Below are 22,192 nucleotides of genomic sequence, written 5' to 3' on the forward strand. Positions count from 1 at the left end.
TACCTCCACAGAGAAACAGGGCTGCTCTTCACCTGCATTTGCTTTGTTAAAATCCAGGGAGGAGATCAGGGCATTTTTTCCTACCGTTACTGATAATGTATCTGGCTTCAAAGGCTCCCAGGCAGGGTGCAAAAAGAGGCAATCCACCTTTAGAGCTTCTGCTAAAGAGGAAGTTCTTAATGTAAAATCAAGCCTGGGAGAAAACTTAAATTGTATTCCTACCTGGGAATTATCAATAAAGTTAAATGCAAAGAGAAGAGCTGGCCACTATATCAGGGTCTGTGTGCTTTTCTGAGGACAGGATCTCCATTTGCAGCAATTTTCAAAATTTAATTTAAATTGTGAGAGGTAATGGCTAAGCATTGCGTAGTTTCCATTACTAAAATATCCAATAATATACCAGCATTTTACACATACACACACATGCACATTTTCCACTTCAGGTAACTATGCAGTTTGACATTTCAGGTCTGGATTTAAATAGTTTTATAGAAACAAAATTATGAAGAAAACTCTGGAAACTATAACAAGCATTTTTACCAAACATAACAATAAACTCTAAAATGAAAAATTTTGTATTTTCTATTTATTGTTTTAAAGGTATCATCACCTTGATATTTAGGAAAGATGCCCACAGCAGAAAACAAACGGAACTGATTCTGCCTCATTTCGCCTCTTACGGAAAAGTTTCAAGTTACATCAATATAATTATTATCTTTGTTGTTCTTTTCTGATGTATTCATGCAAAGAGCTAACAGCCATCTATAAATGAGAGGGCCACCAATCTTGTTCTTGCAGCTGGACAAAACGTGAAAGAAGCTGGATTTAATAGCTGGTTCTGCCATAATCCAAACAACCAGTGTCAGAAGGTTGATTCTAGTTTGAAGTAGCTCAGCCTCAGGAGCCTACCCTTAGAGACCCATAACCAACGTGTCAGTTTGTGTCCCTATAAAAACAGGAATATCCTCATAATAAAAGATTATCCTCAAGGATAATCATGCCTGTCAGATAGCTACTCAAGTATATGCAAAAGTAAGAGAAAACAATAAATAATGAAATGGACTCCACACTGAGTGCTCTCTAGCATGATTTAAAGGACTAATTTAAAAGATTATTTACAATTTGTTTTTATTTTAGCGGCTCTCAATGTTAGGCACTAACACTGAACAAAACTGTGTTTTGAGATTATTTTTAATTCAATTTTGCCTTTAACAATAAGTATATATTCATAAAACAACACTAAGTCAGGGTAGCTAATGGGATGTTTGTTTACTTCATGTGGAGAAAGGGACTGTCACCACTCTAAATACATGTGTCCTCCATGCTTCAATGTTCAATTTTCACAAATGTTCACCAGTAATAACTCTAACAAGATCACTTTTACAAATCATTCAAGCAAGGCTGAAATCGAATTCTCTACTTCACTACTGCAAAACCTGCAGTCTCCAGTGGAAAAGGTGCGGGCCACTGAAATAAGTCAACAGTAAAATTCAGCTCACAATTTTTATCACTGATTCAACAGGGAAACAAAGAAGCCATTGTCAGAAGTGGTTACGTCTGGGAACATAAAGTCAAGACTATATTTAAGTAGGCCGATTTTCAAAGACTCTTAGCAAAGTGCTCTTTCTGGAGCCAGTGGAAGTGTGACCACCTGCAACCAGGTGCTCATGCTCAGCACAGATATTTAAGGCTTCTGCTGCTACTTAAAGCATTCCTAATGTATGTGAGACTCGCTGAACATACATTACACTTGCTGATGCTTTCTGAAGCCAAGCATTCCTAAAGTTTTATGATTATTTTATAAGTACATACAATCAGTTAGACTGACAATTACATGATGTATTTCCTGTATGCATGTATACATATACATATATTCACACACACACACTGACTATATAGACTTGTATTAATCCAGCTCCCAAATTCTAATGCAAAATGCTTGAAACTTTTTGTCTTTACAGAATACTGACACTTTAAAAAGTCCTTGCTGTCTCCATTTCTCGTATTGCTTTGGCCATGTGAAATTTTTTTAACAGATTGTTAGTAAGGAAACATTGCATTCAGTTACAGCATGAAGACAGAGTATTAAAAAAGAATTAAACTGTTTACCTTTTCTAGGTATACATTATAAGCAGAAAGGAAACAACCTTTGAGCAAAGAGGATCAAATTAGCAAGACTGGGAATTGTTTTTGCACATGTAATTTTTCAAATGTCCTTGATGACGACTCATAATATATAAATTCAAAGACAAAAACCTGGCCAGTCAGTAACCTTCCTATTCGGTGACTGCAGGACTCGGCAGTAAATGTCACTGCTAGAAAATATTTCACTACATTAACTTACTGGCAACCACATTTGCTGAATAAGTTCATAAACAGCCACAGGAAAAAAGACAACCAGAAATAAAGCTGCTAATGATTCACTCTTTTCTAACATGCATAATCCTCAGCTTATAGAAGAAATAGATATGTAAGAATTAAGATATCCTTTACCAAGACAGTTCACTTCTCCATTCACCCCATCAAGGTCATACTAGAATCCAGGAACTGGTAAGAGTAATGTATTGAAGACAAAGAGAATGAAGAATAAGTGAAAGGAAAAGAAAAGAGTCCTTCTCAGGGAAAAGACAAGCACATGCCTTGATAAAATAATCAGTTTTCCATTTACAAGTTTAAACTAGGTTTAGACCATTCCTAAAGAAAAAACACTGATGACTTCTAAATTTCAAAAGAATTAATAAATATAATCATTTTTGCATATTTATCAGCTTATAAATGGCTTCACTGTAACTACTTCCTAGTACTGAAATGCACCAAAACAAAAGGACTTAGAACCTGAAACAAGGGCTATTTTTCCTGTAAGCTTACAGAGGGCTAACTCTGTCCTACATGACACAAATGTGTGTTAAGCATGTCAGTGCTTAACTGACATCTCGAGGAGTTTCACTCTCTCCTCTTTTTTTTAACTGGTATATCCCCTGAAAACTTCACAGCACTCTGTAGGAGAGCCTGATTTCTATCTCCAGTTGCTGAGGCAGCAAGCAGAAATAAAAAGATAAAAAAATTATACAGACTGCAAACACATTTTATGTAAAGAAACATATGTGATATATAGAAGTGGATGAACTCAGCTTGCAGACTGCCTCCTTATTTTAGACCATTCCAGAGCTTATAGATTTTCAAATCAGTATTTACACTGCTCTTGAAATACAAAACTCATTTTGCAAAAACACTGCATGGAAAGGAGCTTTAGGAGAATAAGGGTTTTGTATCAAAGTAGAATCACAAAGACCCTTCAGTCTGCCTTGCTTGGTTTCAGTGTGAAAATACAGCTAAAAGAAGTTTATGCACATTTTAATACAACTGGAAGTGAAAAAATATTCTAATACATACACATACTCCTGATGAAATTAACAACTATCTGGTTTGTAACAGAAACAATGGCAGTGTTAAGAAAATACTGCCGTGACCACAAGTTACAATGTGAGGATCACTTGTATTTCCACAGACGAGACCTCCACAGAAGAAAGGAGGGGAGGCTCCCTCAGAGAGGAAATAGAAGGTTTTTTCAAATCTGAGAATTCAACATTTTGAATAAAATATGTTTAATGTTTTTGTTTTCATGTAAACAGCCGTTAGGAAGTGACCTGACAGCCTTAAGAAATTACCATTTGAAAGGAAAAAGGTCTACATGCTTCATCTTTGATCTAGGAGACAGATTTATCACAGGACAGGATGACTGAAGTTTATTCATTAGCTGATAACCTTCACATGCAACCCAAGCCTTTTATCTGCAATAAAGCAGCAAACAAGGACAGGGCTCTAAGGAAAGGAAACTAACTCAGCTCGGATGAGCAGGGACATGGCAGTGGAAGGGCAGTGGGCAGACAGGGGCACAAAACCCCGCAGGAAGAGCCCTGTCCAGCTGCCTGGGCTCCCCCATGCCCCACACTGCTGGAGACCATCAGCTTCAGATTGGTCCTGAGCAGTTAAACCGGTCTGCATGAGGTGTCTGCTGTCTCTGTGGATGCCCAGAGGTAGCTTTCCATTAGCAATAAAATTCACATCACAGCCTGCTGGGCACTCTGAAAGAAAGCTTCCGCTTTAGAAGTTTTAAAAATCAAAAGCTATGTTCTTGATGGGGGTCTTCTAATTTGTTTCACAGGGCTACTACCACCACAAGTATTTACATAACCTGTGAGACATTACCAGTACTGCAATCCCAGAGAATCTCAAATCTTTGCACCTTCAAAGCTGGAAATTTAGTATAAAAATACAAGCAGATAAGCAAATAAACAGAAATTGCTTATTAAAATCAAAGCAAGCCCACAAATTCTCTACTATTAAGATCACAAATTAAAGGCATTACGGTCCACACTCTCCCTCATGGTAAAACTTTTTCAATAATCAAATCTTGCAATTATGGTCACAACTATATGGCAGATATTTAAATATTTCCAAAAGCCTTCTAGAGGAAAAAGAAGAAAACCAAAACCCTTATTAGCACAGGCTAATGCCCATCAATGAGCTACAAAATGAGTTTTCTGAAAGACACCAAATCCTAATTTCTTTTGAATGTGAATTAAGAAAAAAAAAATAGGAAAAGAAAAAGAAAGTTAACAGGTGGTAACAGTTTCAGTCCGGCTTTAAACAAAGGAAACAAGTGCTCAGGGATACAATGAAAGAAGCAAGGCTATCTAAGGCAACTAGGAAGGGAGATAAGGTGGTCAGCATCGACTCCTCAGTCTGACCTCTCCAGCTCTTACAACAGCAATTGCACTGGACTGTCTTTGTAAAATGCTTTTGAGATCTCCAGATAAGTGATCATTAAGAAAGCTGTGTATCTCACAGCAGAGTGATCCATGCATTTCTGTACCTACTTCAAACCAGAAACAAAGATGTTAAGCAACATGCCCAAGGTCATGCAAAGCTAAAGGCAGGAACAAACCGCAGAGCCTCGACTCTCACAGCCCTTAAGAAAGAATCCATCACAGTCGGGCATGGACTAAAAGAAGTAAGCAAATGTCTCTCTATTTGACAACATCTGACCTATGGAAGGAAGTAGTTTCAAGACAAGTGGCAAGAAACAAAACACAGCTGCAGCAAAAGCCCTACCAGGGAATAGCTCAGCACCAGGAATAAGTAGCACCACCTTGCAGGATATTTGTCACACTGCCTGCTGTAGCACTACACTTGCAGAGCTACACTCAAAGAAAAGGTTATTCCAGACACACAGACTCTAAATAAAGGCATAATAAAATAAAATAAAATAAATCTCAAAAAAGAAACTCTGAAAAGATGCTGGTGTGTGCAACTTGCCACAACCAAAACGCTACCAACTGTAATTTCTAGAACATTGTGCACTACCAAGACATGACTACCAGCTGCCTATGAAGTGAATCATCACATTAAAAAATGACATTTTTTCTAGTCCACAAAAATCTCTTCTAGAAGCTGCAAAATTAAACTATTCTGCATGAAAACCAAAACTAATTCCAGTAAATATACCTCATTTTGACTTCAGTAGACCTTTCACTGTATTCTGTACACTGTATTCTATTCAATACACCTAGTATTCTGGTGTTTTCTACTTTTATTGTGTGGGGTTTCTTCTCCAAAATATGTCAAAAGAAGGGAAAATTAACCTCTGTCAATTTCTCACCAGCTCTTGCCATACTAAAGCAAGCAGAAAATGCTCTTCTAATTCTGAAATTCACTTTTGAAATTTAAATCACAAAAAGAAACAGAATGAAAATAAACCAAAAGAAGCATTTTTAATATGGTAATGTAAAAAATAATTCCTTTGTATGCTGCAAATATATAAATAAGTATTAAAGCTATTCCTCATTTAAACTGCATTTGGAATATCCTACACCATTAGTTAAAATGACAGAAGAATACAGCTACCTGAAGCCTATGTAAAGAATCTCTCTTTAACAGGCTTTTAAAGATGGAAGCAGAGCATCTAAAAAGCACATCCCTGAATAATTTAAGATTCCTGGCATCTACATTGAAAGCGCCCCTTTACTAAACCTGGAGGAACAAAAAAAGAGGTAAGAGAAAGAATAAAGGTCATAAAAGATCAGTGACAAAATCACTGCTAAAAAAAGTACTTTTTCCTATCTTAAAATTTAATCAGACGTGGAGAAGCATGGATTTTTACAGCCAGCCCTTCCCATTTACTGTCAACAGATGTGGTCTAACACTAACATTTACCCCTTGGCAGTGGTAAGGTAAGGCTGTGATGATCTCGGAAACAATACAGGAACAAAATAAACAAGAAGGAAGGAAACTGATCAAGAAGGTGAAGCACAAGACAAATCCTCATTAACTGAAACTCCATAGCAAATAAAAGCCAAAATCTAGAATTTATCATTAATTTTAAATACATAACTAACGCTTCAGGGCAAAAGAAAAAAAAAGAAAACTCTGAAAAAGTAGATCCATGCAAATACATATTACTAAAACAAAATAAACCATTAAGACACCAGGCAATCAAGTTTGGTGCCGAGTAATCCCCATTCATAACCAACTGTACCAAGGTCGCGTTACAATTCAGTGTTTTGTTGACAATACCAAGTTTTCTTTGCCAACTACATCTTTTAAACATCAGCAAATCCTACCTACTTCCTCTTGTGTCTGTCACAGAAACCATCCAAACAATGGGAGCAAGTAATCTTCACCTCAACAGCTATTGACTTCGAGCAAACTCAATACTTTATTCATTTTTGCTCCTGGAGTGGCAAGTCCTTGCTGTTCTACGGTATCTGAAAACCTTGCCACTGATTACAACCAGTTCAGGATCTGGCTCCTCCTCAGTATATGAAAATGGACTTGAAACAATAGGAGACCTTATCTGAGGAAGTTAACACAGGTCACCCTTCTCCAAATGTGAATACTGACTCTACATGGAGGGAAAACCAGCTTAATTAGGTTTTATGAATTGGATAAGAATTAGGAAAAAGTGTCACATGAAGTATGTTGATTAAAAAGCACACCAAAACATTCACCTTTTTAGAGCAAACAGATTTTTACATCTTTGCTTTACACAACTTTTCATGTTATTGTTAAAGAATAGTCATTAGGAAGTTACTTGAATGTTCAGCAAACAAGTGATCCGCATTATAGAAGCAGATTCAGAAAGAGACAAAACCAACCTGCCTAAAACAGAATTTTTGGGAAAAAGCCTGTAGAAGATTCCTCACTCTTTCTCTGTGGAACTTTTATTTCTTGTGAGAATGAAATTGAAAAACTAAGAAAATGACATATTTAATATGCAATTCAATATTTTTCCAGTATAATTTCAAACAAAAAAAAACCTTTTTTATACACATTGTTGCCTCTTAGAACTCAAGAATTTCAGTGCTCAAGAAGTAGAAAGGTACAAGAAACCAAACTGCATTTTGTTTTTCAAATTTCAGCCAAACAAGCTAGTTGTTATCTACTCTAAATTCCACTCACTCTAAATAAAATTACAAAAAGGTTCTTTGTGATAGATATGCCAAGTTAAAAATATTTAATAAAAGAGTAAGAGAAGATGGGACTATGATGACAAAAATTAAGGTTTGAAAGTGCAGTAAATAAGAATTACTAAGATTCTTATGGTAGGAAGGGCCTCTTTCCAGAAGACATAAAGGAGTAACAAAACAAATTTTACTTTTAAACAGCTTAAAGTTTGACATGCTGGATCCTTAGCAAATAGAAATGTGCATAATTCCAATAATGTCAATAATACCACATGAAGTTATGCTGGCTGTTGATCTCACCCATAATATCTAAAGCCCACACCTAACTATAAATACACATATTATGTTTGCTTTTCAAAAACTGATTGAAGTTTAATAGCAAGTCATAATTGAAATATTCATGGTCCCAAGCTAGCTTTGAAGTTAAATCCCTGAGTGGACAAAGTGGACTGTATATCTAATCTAAACTAAATGTTTCCCCTAGTTACTAATACCAGTGCAGTTTCACTAGTTAAAATCATTATTACAGAAAATAAAGGCAAAAGCCAAAGCACTTCAAGGGGCATTTAATCCTGCTCAGTGCTAGGACACAGCACATGATCTTGGCATAGCAGCTCCTCCACTATCTTCCACGTCTTGTTTCAAGAGCTGATTTCTTCAGACCACCAAGCTGGTGATTTCTAGGCAAAAAAATTTTAACCCCACTCTTCCAAAACTGCCACTGTTAGTGAAGCTTCTTAAGTCTCCTTTTAATGTTTCAATTTAACATCACAACTTTAAAGCCGAGACAGATCTGTGCTGTTAAATTGAAAGCCCCTTTCTCAAGCAATGAAGCTATAAATAAAATGTCATTATTTTTTCTACCTGGACTGCAGATTGTAACTGTTTCACTGGAACACTTCAGTTTTCTTTACACACTTATACACACCCCTATCTATATCCAGCTCCATAAATGAAATTTCTGTAGCAAAGCACAGTTTAGTTTAGATGCCTTAACTCATGTGGCTGTGACCCCCTTCATCGGTATACACTTGTGTCCTTCTTCATTTTTGCCTCAATTAAATGTATTAAACACTAAATCTATGACAGCTTGTCCATTCTCTCCCACGTAAAAATAAAATAAATAAAATAAAATAAATTTAAGTAGATTTTTAAAAAAGGAAATCAAGCGCTTCTGCCAGACTGCTGCCAGTAATGGGCTCAGTACTGCACAGTTATAGACTATATAGAGCAAGTCATTATAATGGAGTTTGAAGGCAGGCTTGGATCTAAAGAAAACAGTCACAATTGTGCTACTTCTGCAGCAGTAATTTCCCCATGGCTTTGGTTATGTTGATCTCCGTTCCTGTTTTGCAGAGCCCACAGCTACGTACATTATATCCAAGTATATGTCTGAAACTCCATAACCTTTGCCAGAGTAACTCTCCAGGAAGCTCTCCTGACCTTTACTTAAGATAAAGAAACCAACTGAAATGAAGAAATAAATGTTCCTGTGATAATACTGTGTAAGCTGTGGCTAAGGAACTTTGAAACACAACAGCATTAATAAAATAGCCATATTAGGAGAATTTCTTTATCACCAAAAGCAGTGGCCAGCTTCAATAGGGCTTTTCATAGTCCACAAATTATTTTCCAAGAATCATTGACTTGTTGTGTAACGATAATTGTGGGTTAATAGAAGCCCCAGTTGAACTTTGTACTCTTACACAAAGGCATATGCATGAATGACTATATTTGGACACAGTTCCATATGCAAAGTAACATATCTGATTTTCAATGTATAGATTGTTCTCTCTTTTGTATTATAATTTAATTTAAAAAAAAAAAGTCTTTGAAGACAGAGGTAAAAAAAAAAGACACCTCTCTTATGAAAGGCAATTTTCAAAGTTTAAAAGTGACCACGATTGTTGGTTAGCATATGTACAGGAACTCTGAGAGAAAAACTAATTTAAATTGTTGCTGTGCAGGGATACTATCCTGCACAGCAACAATTCCAGGGGATTAAAAAAAAAGTGTGGGCTTTTTTTTGCCTCACAAAATGCTGTTATGAATACTCTCAATGAATTCTTCTTAAAACAGCTGCTTAATTACTGGAAAAATAATCTAAAAGATTTATAGGAAAATTCAGTAAGTGTGATTTTTTTTTTGGTTTAAAGACAATTTAAATGCAATTCTTCCTAATCTCTCTATATTAATCTTAATATTTCAGTATATGAATGCCGTGTTTAACAGCTATCTGGTTTAGTGAACTGCAGTAATTCACTCCAATAGGATAAACTATTTAAGTTATTTAGCAAAATGGAAAAGCTACCATGTGTTTTGCTACAATCAGCAGACACTTTTTAGAACAGATCTCTGATGATGGGGAGAAGCCTTGCCATGAAGAACAGAACTACAAAAAGAAGCTCCAAGAAGCCTGTGACTGTCAGACGTTTCTCATGCTATGCCCTTGCAATCACCCAATACCACAGAACATCAGGTACAGCAAAATGGAGCCAGCATTTAACAGAATAGGAGCATTTTAATACGTAAAGGCAAGACTTGAGGAGTACAGGCTGATAAAAATAAGTTTAGACTCTTGTTAAGTAAGCAGAAAACAATGCAAAGCACCCAGCTTAACATAACTCCTGTTTTCACCGATTAACTCAAAGGAAAATATTGTTTGAGCAAGAAAATGCCACATGCTAAGACAAATTTAGAATGCTTCAGCTGTGGCTGTATTTGACTGATTACATGGAGAATTTTATTTATTTGTTCATACACAAAATGTGTCGAGCAGCCTGACTTCTGCTCAGCAGAGAGGCATCCTCCGTCCCACAGTATCTGATCTGTACCGGCTAAAAAGCTCCTCTGCACACTCTACAGACAAAGAAACTCCTTCCACCTCCACAACCTAAGTTTTTCCATGCTTCCCTGGGGCTGTGGGTGGAAATGACAGGGAAGGGCCTCAGTGCTAAAGGTTATACCTTCAGCCCAAAGAAGTTCTTTTGGCTGCACATCAAAATGCCACTTGCTTTATCTACTCATCACACTGATGTCATTGATCAGCAAAAGGAGCTATCACATGACCACAGATGACAAAATAAATAACAAGTATGAAGATGCAGATATAAACATACAAATATGTATATTTCAAGAAAGTGATGATTTGTAGTATACTTACAACTTTCAGCCTGATAGTCTGGCACAAACTGCTCATCATTGTCAGGTACCTGAGCTGAAGAAAGGAAAACAAAAACAAAACAAACAAAAACCAAGAATTAAAATAAGCTATTAAAGCATAAATAAAGACTCTTGTGCTTAATTTAAAGCACAGTCAAATTTAAAATTATGATTTTTTGTTTCTTCATTGTTGGGTATGAAAATCAGGCAAGCGCATCATTTTAATATCAGATAAGCCCTGGGGTGAAGCTGTGTGGTGCAGCGTGAGTCCAGAGAAGTCCTGGCACAGAACAATGTGAATGGGAGGATGTGGGGACTCATTGGCCCTGCCTCACTCCCTGTATCAGGATCTGGACCCACCAAGCCACTGGTAAAACTCATCAGTGCTTATTTTCAAAATATCTGCACATCAAGTCCACATAAAACCAAATCCCACTGATTAACACCAATGCTTCTTTAACCTGAAACTACCACACCTTTGGCTTACTTAAAAGTGATTCCAATTGTTCATGGCAGTCAGCCAACACAGTAGGGATTTTCTGTTATTATTTTAAATATTCAAAAAGAACTATTTTACCAGACCACAGAATTCCTGGTTCAATGACAACATTTCAGATATCAAAAAAGATTTACTTAAAACAAAAATCACGATTAACATCCATTTGCCTTTTGTAAGATCGTCTTTGCTTTTAGGAAACTGCCATCACAAACCTGAGCTATTAAATACAATCATTTCACGGTCTGCTGATAGATAATTTTGCTCCTCTGGTACCACATTTCCTTTTCGTTGTATATCTAAGACATTATCCATCTCTCAAACTGTGTGGTAAACTCATTTAAACCATTTAAGCTGAAATAGCACTAAACGTTTATTATAGATGAATACATTCAAATAACTGCAGAACATTACACAGAAGCGGCGTCCTCGGAGCATGACTGTTTCTGGTACACCAAGAGAGATCCCGCTTATCTTCGCTTAACTTTGTCATCTTTTCCTCAGCATCCACACTAACCGGAATCACCGCAGCAAAGCTGCGTAAAATTCCCGTTTAAAAATACTTTCCACAGTTCTTGTCCAAACACAAGCAAATAATTCATACAATCTTAATTAAAAGTTAACATCTGCCATGATCTGGTTACCCAATAAGATTGGAAAGGTAAATGCTGCTTATATAATCTTTTATCGAAACTGTGATTATCAAATGTTCTCAAATACATTAATTGATAAAATGTGACTTTCGTGCCCTTCAGAACATTTTCTAGTATAGGAAATGCATATTCCCCATTATATATGTGCAATTTCTACTAGTTTTTATATAATTTGTTTGAATTAAAAATATATATTTAATTAAAATTACTCACAATTATTTTGAATGTGCATTACAGTGCTCTTCATGGACCAGATCTCCACTCCTTTACTCAGGAAATATTTCTAATGACTTAACTGGAAGTTTTTTTCCTGGGTAAAGAGTTCAGAATCAGGCTCATAATACTGAAAAATTATTTGCTCTGGGTTTTAAAATAAAATTAAAATCCTACTGTCTTAATTGCAGCAAATACCCCTTAAAAACAAATGACCTTGGAAATGTGCAAATACAGATTTGAAAAGAAGTGTGAGATAAATACACTAAGTGTAATTAGCCTTACTTTGAAAAAAAAAAGCATAGCTACTGTTGCTTTGTTGTTCGGGTTTCTAATTAAAAAAAAAAACTGAACAAAATCAAACCTGACAGTAACTCATCCTTTTATAATAAACCAATACCTCTGAGGACATATTGGCTCCTCAAAGTTTGAAGTTGTATAAAACGCTACCAACCCAAATATACCCAGTATTTTGATGTGTTCAATTTCTCTTTCTTCTAGAGAAACCACGCAAGTTTTACCAAGAAAGAACTCAGGGACAGAATGAGCCCAAATACTCACACTCCACAATTTCTGACATTTCATGCAATTCACTACACGTGAATGTTTGGCATTTTCCTTACAAAAATGCTAACTATTTGATTGTCACAGAAATATCTGATTATGAAATCAAGGTCTTCTACTAGAAATTAGTACCTAAGATTTCTAATAAGTCCACTTGTTTTTGAAGCATCTGTGAGTACATTCAGAGTTAAAGTAATTGAATTAAGTAACTTGTTTACAGAAGACACATCCCCCACATTTTTCTTAAGCCACACATCATTTTCAAATGCAGCAGGAAGACTAGCAGAATTAATTTTTTAACATGCACCTGCATTTCATATATACATGTATATGTAGAGATATATATATAAATTTGTGAATCTAGGATATCTTTAAAAGCCTCAAAGAAAACAAAACTGCTTTCTGTTTAAATAAAGAGGCTACATTTAGTGGCTGCAGAACAGGGATAGAAATCTCATATAACTTTCCAGAGAGCATTCTCTGTGCACTGGACAGCTTCACCAGTGCTTCATTCTGGTTTTATCAGTTTAATTTGACTTAGTCCAGAAAAAAATCTGTTGTAGAGATTTATGTATATATCAGTAAGTAAGGTCCTTTTTTTTCTCAGCCATAGTACTCTATGAAAAAAATAAAATATATCTGGTTGAACTGTCCTAGAAACTACTACATTACTGCCATTACCACTGATTTGCTCTTGTTTATGGAGTAAACATGAATAATGTACTTTTTTCATGGATCCCCAAAATTTATGAAGGTGTATTTAAGAGAGATGGAGCACATCATTTTATCGGCACTCTAGAAACAGGTGGAGACTATGCTGTCAAAATTTACTTTAAATGCAATATTAACATAGCCTTAAAAGCCTCTGTAGAGAAAGGAACAATGCAAGTTAAAGAGTATTTAAAACCCTACCAAATATAAACATAACAAATAACAGCAACCAAAACATTCAAACTAGGAACATGCATTTCCAACTGGAATGCAAATTTAGTAGCATCAGTACCTTAGAAATGAACCCAATAAGCCTATATGGAGAAATTAAAAGGACCTGCTAACTGGTGGAAATGAGTACTTATTTCTTTCACTTAATCTGATATTATTCCTAAAGAAGCAAAACTGAAATTGCATATGCTCATACTGCTGAAATGCAAGCACTCATCGTCATACAGAGACTCCTTCCACCAGCATCTCGCTGTGAGATGCTGCATCATTGGGATACACAATCCCATCGCTGAAGCAGAGGAGGGCTTTTGTACCTGGATTTTGGATAATCACAGGTAGATTTTGCAGCAAATTAAATAGGCAGGTAAAGACACCTCAACGTGAATGTCTGAAAGGAAAATGTAACTTGCAGCATCACAACTGTCTACACATTTATATACATGGCCATTCATTTCCTCTTTTATTCATAAATACTGCAACTTAGCAAGGCCACCATAAAAGCTTCTGTTAACATACACAAGTCACAATGCAGAAATCAGCAAAACTTTTTTTTTTACTTTGCCATTTAGAAGGAAATTGAAAAAAGATATGTGAAATGATCACCCATCTGAATGAGAACATTTCCTTGAGCTACTTAATTATGGGGGTCTGAGAAGGCAAGTATATTCCAAAAGACTGATAAAAGGTTTTGAAGGATATTAAGCACGTGGCTTTTACTGCTTATAGCAGAAGCAGCTACATGAGTTCATTCCACATTCAGAGCCATCAAGCCTCAGACTCCTGAAGCAGACAACATCTGCAGCATAAGCTATCCAACTCAGCCTAGAATATTACCACAAGTTTTTTTTTTCCTTCTGACTATAGCTATAACGTCTCAAGAGGATTTGAAAAGCATGCAGAAATTTAAATGACGATCTTGAAGATGTTATCAGTTTAGGTTTTACAGTTTCACTACCTACTGAGATATGCAAACATTCACAGCACAAAAATACTTAATGCTTGTTTGTAGTTTTTAAAGCTTTAAACACTCTTTGAAAGGCTGAACTGACGGCTCATTTTGCAAAGGGAAAGCAATTTGGAGGAAAAAAAAAGTTTAGAACTTGGGCCTGTTAGCTTGCTTTCATCGCAAGTAAACAAAAAGTTCCCATTAACAAGCATCCAGGACAAAAGGAGTTAATATTTAATTAAAACCAGCTCTATCCACTGTAACAATGACCTGGAGCCAAACAAGGCAGAAGATGTATGAGTCATTCTTTCTGCCAGTGAATGAGACAGCTGATCTCCGAAGCAATTCCTCAAGACAAGCAGTCAGAACTGGAGTTCTGCCTCCATTCACAAAAACACAGTCCAGCATGAACCATGTGGCCCCAACCACAAGCTTTTCATGTCACACCCTTCCAGAAAGCTACAGCAAAGTAAACTTGAACTTTAGGCATAAACACAGTGATTTCACTGCTTTGTCTCAAGATGCAGCACAGACCTGCTGAGGAACGTTATTTAATAAATGAAAAGTTAAGCAAACTATAAAGGGTTTAAACTTAACTCTTCCTTCTCCCACTCAAAAACTGCTTCCAAAAGCTCAGCTGCACTCCAGAGAAAGGTGTTCTTGTTTAAAAAAAAAAAAAAACCAAACTGGAAATGGTCCAGAAAAACAAGAAGCTGAAAATGCTTCACTTAAAACTTTATTTTGGGTAGCAGAACACTTCCTGCGGTACTGTGTGCTCTGACCTCATGCTTCACTTTTAGAGCTAAGCGCAATTAGTTTTAAAATATCCATCATTTATTCAAAGTGGCAAAAGAAATTGAAATTGACAGGAAATTCTATATGAGCAGTAGCATTTTGGCCTTAGCTAAAATAAGACTTTGGGCCTCAACAGTAATGGATCTATTGAGTTTTCTTTGATTCATTGTCAGTTCTGAATATCTGAAAGATTGGCTAAATTGTAAGTATTCCTGCAAGAGCTGGGGGGGGGGGGGGGGGGGTGTTGGTGGCTGTACTTTTTCCACGGGAACAACTGTTTCTAACAAAGAAGCATTGGGAAGGTAAAACAGTGATAAATTTCAAGATGGCAAAAAAAAATTATTACCCATAAGCACTGGATTTGCTGTCAAAACAACCCCAAACCCTTTTTACATAACGTGAGATGCTCACACTAATAAACTTAAATGCACTTCAAAACTAGTTCCAGATCTCAAAATTCTTCCTTATGTGAATAAACCCAAGGAATATGAGGATGGGTTTGCAGAATCTGCTCTTCATTTGCTGCTATACTAAAAATGAGAAAAAAAGTTAGTTTTAAAAGGAGTTCTCACATTTAGTATTCTGCTGCATGCCTCATGGTTAGCAAAACCCTGTCCGCATTTAAAAATTATGATTTTGAGTAAAATTATTTACTTTACTAGCAAACAAGAAAAACATGAAAAAGTTTATTACTACACAGACTTTCAGACTTGTAGATTTTTGGTGGGTTTATTTCTTTTGGATTTTTATTTTAGTAACATCCCTTGACTTCCTTTTTGCCTAATCTAACTGTTCTTTTTTTGTGCAGATATTTATGATCACGAGCTGAATTAGAAAATCAAATCTATCAGATCACTAGAGTCCACAAAAAAAAAAAAAAAAAAAAGAGAGAATAAGATATTCTCTGTATTACAAACTGAAAGTGTTTTCACTTCTTTTAAGAGTGTTTGTTCCTGACAGGCAGATTTCAGTCATGGAGGTACTAAATTATAATTTCTTGACTCTTATTGCTCCTATAAAAATGTGGACAGGTCTTGAATGTGGCTACATACCATCTGCCTTACACTGGCTAAATTTTACAACTTTTTGGCAGAAAAAAGCTAGTTAGCCAGATTAAACAAAGCCACTCTAACTAGACTAATATTTGAAGATCCAGTACTTTCCTTTAATAAAAGCAATCCTTCAAGACCTAGAAACTATTTCCTTTCACACCTCCTCATTCAAGAAACAAACTACAAGTCAACACTTGCTTAGACATCACTGCAACACTGGTGGGACCTTCACATTAGGAGAACAGAGGGAAGAAACTTATTTCCTCAAGTTCATTCCAAAGTTGGCCAATAATTATTTGAGAGAAATTACTTACTTTCAGATACTAAGAAGGGGTTTCTGAATACCACTAGCTGAAGAAGCCATCCCCTCAATTTAGCAGAGTTGCGGTAGAGGCACGAACCCGTTACCTGTAGCAGTTATTTCAGACCCCTTTCTGTTTACTTAATCTTCTTGTATATTTTTCAAATCACACAAAGAATGTTATATTTTAGTTTTTAGTATATTGCCATCTGAGAAGCTTATTAGCTTGCTCCAAGAAGCAGATCTAGTACATAAATTTATTATTTGTCTTCGCTTGGGATGCCTTTTATGTATCTTAAACAAGCTGTAGGAGAAATTAGTGTCTAAATAATATTTCAAAAAAATTTGAGTTCTTTGTTAATCTAGTATTCCCCAAAACCAAATGCTTTCAGCATAGAAAGGAGACACTCACTCACTCACTAACAATTTGCTCTCTCTACATTTTGTTCCACAAGTAGGTAGAGCTGCCATGACAAGATAACATTAGATTAATATTTTAACCACTTTTTTTCAAGTCACTGAACAATTGCTACCTGACAGAACCAATCTGATTCCAAACACATGGAATCAATAAAGTCATTTTATAGTATTATCATGTCAAAATGTTGCCACTGAGTTATTTAAATAGACAAGATAAAACCCAAATAATATTTGTCTTGGTTAGCAATAGGCAAGTTTAACTATTTCAAGGTTGAACATTGAAAAAATTATTAAAGGCTTCCCATTTTCAATTTCTAGCATGAGAAAACTTATACTCTATCTTCTGTCTTGCATAACAATTGACACAGGGCAATCTTAGAGTTGTTTTACATCAAAATAATTTAGATTCTTTCTTACATATATAATACAACACAGAATAAGAAGTAAAACTCATTTCCATAAAAATCTACTATGCAGTTAGTGGAATACATTTGTGAGCTCTCTGTAAGTAGTATTCAGCTTGTTAATTATGTAGTAATAAAATATTAAACAGGTTACACAAATTGTTTACATTTGAATTAATTCTTTAATACAAGTGAACCTCCCACCATTTTCAAGAGGAAAAGAATACATATCTTTTCTGTTTACTTGTTTACCACCAACTTGTCACAGGTGATACTAACTGTAAAAATCTTCAGGCTAAAATATGTGATGCAGTAAGGACAGCTTCAAGAAAAGCAAAACAAAGAAAAATCCACAAGCATTATTTTTGTGTGTCATAAAATGCAACTCACTTTCTTCTCCTAACAAATAAGTAGATTTTTGACCTGGTTACACCCCAGTGGGGATCTGAACTTGTGGGAGAAACCTGGTCAGCTGCCACTGCTTTTCTTAAAAAGGGTCAAGATGTTTTAAAATTTCATGGTCATTTCCCTGGCTCCAGAGCATTATGAAAAGAAATATGTAAACAGTACTGATGCTGCCAAATTGGCAGACTTCTAGCCTAGGAAGGTCCAGAAGAACATAAATGGACACATCTAGCAATGGGTAAACAAGTCTGATTTCAAAATCTGTTTCCTGGCTAAGCTCATCCATATAGACACTTGAGCAGAGCTACAATGTCCTCAAACACTACCATATTATAAAGACTAACAGAAGTTGTTAAGGGTGCTTTTTTATTTTTTTCCATAAAACTTTGGGATGAAGCTAACAGTTCAATATTTGATGTTGCCATCTTAACTTTTTATTTCAGTTTTAGTTTAGCCTTATGAAAAGCTGTACAAAGTTTGTTCCATGAAACAGCTCAAACCACGGCATGGCCCGAAACAGAGATTTCTTAAAGTATTTCTAGAACACTGCAAAACCTGTAATATTTAGTTGAAATATAGTGTGGACAAATAGTGTTAGTTAGGTTTATTTCTTTCTGCAATGTAAAAAAAAAAGGAACTTTTTTTTCATTTTTAACTATTTCCCAGATTATTTTATCTGCCTTTATAAAGGTTATTCAACCTAGCTGACATGGGACTAGATACCTTCTCTCTCAAAACCTATCTAAAGTTATTCAGTGAAATACTCTCTGATAAAGAGGTTAAAAGGCTCTCAAACAAACGATTCTAGTCTAAAATAAGCAGTGCCTTCAGAAAAAAAAATTGCCATTACATTAATTTATGTATCTATGGAAATGATCAAATTTCGGTTTTAAATTCTGCATTATTTTTCCAACTTCCATTATTATCTGCACATGCATTATGAATCTGCCTGCATTGTTTCTGACTTAAGATCAAAGAAACTTAATCATTTTTCAGAAACAAAAACATCCATGCCAGTGAAACAATCAAACTGAAAGTTAACCTCTAAATTAAAATATAGTATCTTTTGAGTAGCATTTTAACACGTTTCTGATTGCTGACATGAATGAGATGATACAATGTAAAGAGCTCCTTAGGAAAATCACCACAGGGAGACAGCTACAGCTGACCATTATACTACAAAAATGATCTTAGTTCAGGACAGCCTGTTTTCAATTATTAGGGAAGAATTTTATTTGTTCATAAAAATATATCCTCTGTTCCATTAATTTCAAGAGTGGTTTTTGATTATACACAGAATAACCCCATACTAAAACTAATACTAGCAGAATAAAAATGTCATCAAAATAAACAATATCCCACAACTTACTAACAGGTAAAGAAACCACACAAAAAGCTGTTAAAACAGAATCAGGGTATAAACAAGTAGTCAGCAATATGTCCCTTTTTATGAAGACAAGCAGTAAGCATTTCGCCCCAACATCCCTCCTTTAAAACAAACACAAAACAAAACAAAAAAAAAATCAAAACCCCAAAAAACCCCAACAACAACAACAACAAAAACCAACCAAAAAAAAAAATCAAAAAAAACTAAACACAGACCATCTCTTCTATAAACAGCTGCACAGATAGAGTATAAGTCCTGTACAGGAAAAAACTTAAACATTTGTGAATACTCACATTCATTTAAATCAGGATGAATCTGGAGAGATTATTTTAACTTGCATCAAATTTATGTCTATTTCAGATACAGAAGTTTACATAAAAAATTACCAGAAATATTGAGAAGAGATAATGCACAAAAATCTTTATGCTTCAAATAAACAGTACTGCAAATATCAAAGAAAAAAAATCGGAAAATGTTGCTGAAAACAAATAGACTTGAACAAGCAAAAAGGTACCTTGCAACTTGTTAAAGTTCTAATGCAGCAGCTCATTTTTGTTACTGTTAAATGAATATCTCAACAACTACTCGAAATTCAGATTTGTACATTATTGTTCTTAAATCTTGTCTCTTCACTAGAATGTGCTCTGCAAGATTATTTGAAATACTTAAAAGAGCATGCATGTGTAAAACAGACCGATGTTAGTTTTCTAATCACCCGGTACAGAATCTCACAACTACAAATACAAAGACAAAAATAACATGCAAAATATTTAAAGGTTTCTGAAAAAAAAAAAGAAAGAAAAAGTACTGGTTAAGCATTTCATACACACCTAATGTTCTGTGTTGTGAACAAGGTGGAAAGAAGACACTTGCACTTAAATCTTGAAGCATCCCGTCCCGATGAACCCAGAGAAACTAATTTCTGCCATCAGAAAAGTACTCCACCAGAACACCAAATAATTATATGTGCTGCTGAAAAGGAAACAGCAAGCCCAGTTCTGGCTGTATGTAGTCTCTCGAGGTACAATAATATAAACCTGATCAATTGCAATTAAAATCTGAACAGAGGCTTAGAACTTGAAGTCTTGGTGCATTAGTTCTTGCCAAAAGCAGATGTGATTGTGAGCTGGAAGCAATTTCTCCTGGTAATTTGTGATGACACTGGGTAGAGCAGCCCCAGAGTCCCCAAAGACAAACTCATCAGAGGCTCTAATGTATGCATGACACATGAGGTGGCTCTTTTAGAGCTCAATTAATTGGGCTGAACATTAAGACAGCAAGTTCAGGACTTTTTTTTCCCCTCCAGAGTTGTTTTTCCTCTTTTTACAAGCAGTTTTTTCCCTTACCTTCTGCAAGCCATGTCTCCTGTAATTGGCTCAGATCTTGAAAGAGTTCTGCAAAAAGATAAAGACATGGATAAAATTTTATCTCTTCAAAAGATTAAAATAGGTTCAAAAATATATTTTTCCTTAAGAGCAATATACATTAATTCTGGTTTGGCAGTCAAGTGCACAGAAAAAGCAGGCATTCTGAGGCATCAGTTACTGATTTTTCTACACCTATTAATAAAAACCCAAGCACTTACTGTATTTTCAGCTCCTGAAATAATAACCAGAATCTTAACAGAGCTCTGTAGTATAAAAGGCTCATTCAGCAACACATAGAAAAGTTAAAAATCGTAGTATTTCTTACAGGTGAACAATTTCTTCTTATACAATTCAGGCCTCCTCCTGTAATATCTGCCCCAGATAAAGCTTGCTTGGACCTCCACAGTTCTGCCTGAGCAACAACTGAGAATTTTTAATAGTAGGGTCATAACTATCATATAAAAATTCTGAAGCCGTGACCTGAGATGCTGCAATAGCAAAGAGAAATGGGAAATCTTTTGTACTTCCCCTAATGTTTTACTTCATATGACATGAGAACCACCACTATTTCCTCTATGCTGTACTCACTGTACTTCTTTAAAACTAAAACCTCCTTCTTCATGGACTGAATTTTGCAGCAGCTTATCTTTTGCAATGCACTGAAATCAGTTACTTATAATGGGTGTAAAGCAGAGAAGCATTCAGCTTACTTGCAAGCCTCAGAAACTCAGTTACGAAAATTCTGTTTGCTAAGACTAAGTAGGATATTTGAACTAACAAATGGTTTATTTTTAATTTACTGTATTTTGAGAGAGACTTCCTTTTTTATGAATGCTGACAGATAACTATTTACATATACTTAAATGACAGAGGCTATTCATTTATCCTGTGGACTGATACCCCACATGCACACTGGGAAATGATTTAACTGAAAATCAGAAAGTTGCTTTTTTTTGAATCTACTTTTCCAGGCAAGTATGGACTTTGAAAGTGTGTCAGTGTGTTCTTACCCTGATAAGATTTACATAGGGGTAAGTTATAGGCCTCTACATATCTTCCTGTAGGTCTCATGTACTTTCAGGGCTGCAGGCGTAGCATAATACAGACCTTGTAACCTAAAGAAGTGTTAACAGCTACAGTTCTCAAGCTACAGTCCTGGGTGGCTACTGATGGGACTAAGTTACAAACCTCTGGGCCTCCAAAACTTTCTCCACTGTAGGTTCTCTTAATCGAAATTCCCTGGATTTTTAACCCTGTTAGTGTTATACAACAAGAGAAACAGGCCAGCAGGCACCAGAACCCTGACTATACAGTAAAGCTGGTGAAAATCAAATCTCCACACCCACATTCTCTCACTCCTGCTACCACTAGTGAAGACATACCAGGGAAAAGGACATTAAAAGATGGGAGGGATGAAGAATGCCCTAAATATGAAGAGGCTTGATGGTGAAAACCCAGGTGCCATGACTTGTGTCAGATGCCGCAAAGGCTTGTCCTCAGTGCATGACATCCGTGTGCCACATGTGCACAAAATGCAACAGGGTAAGTCAAGGAAAGACTTTCAACTTTATAAATTTATTGCCTTTGCCAGTTTGTTTTGCATTAGTAAATGTAGTTTT

General features: G+C 35.6%; 1 protein-coding gene across 5 annotated transcripts in view; it reads right to left on the reverse strand.

Annotated features, from left to right (window-relative positions):
• The window catches only part of ETV1 (ETS variant transcription factor 1), a 66,448-nt gene that overhangs the window by 41,953 nt on the left and 2,303 nt on the right, over positions 1 to 22,192 (reverse strand). For 3 of the 5 annotated variants that reach the window (XM_036402855.2, XM_036402864.2, XM_036402845.2), the window contains exons 4-5: positions 20,553 to 20,600; positions 10,630 to 10,683 (exon numbers count right to left, since the gene is read on the reverse strand). In XM_036402855.2, coding sequence (XP_036258748.1) covers positions 10,630 to 10,683; positions 20,553 to 20,600 — 102 coding nt within the window. Of the gene's footprint in view, positions 1 to 10,629; positions 10,684 to 11,990; positions 12,061 to 20,036; positions 20,169 to 20,552; positions 20,601 to 22,192 lie in introns of those variants that run through there. The other 2 variants (XM_036402873.2, XM_036402881.2) reach the window with 2 other exon arrangements.

This window comes from Molothrus ater, chromosome 1 (genome assembly GCF_012460135.2).
Source record: "Molothrus ater isolate BHLD 08-10-18 breed brown headed cowbird chromosome 1, BPBGC_Mater_1.1, whole genome shotgun sequence".
NCBI lineage: Eukaryota > Metazoa > Chordata > Aves > Passeriformes > Icteridae > Molothrus > Molothrus ater.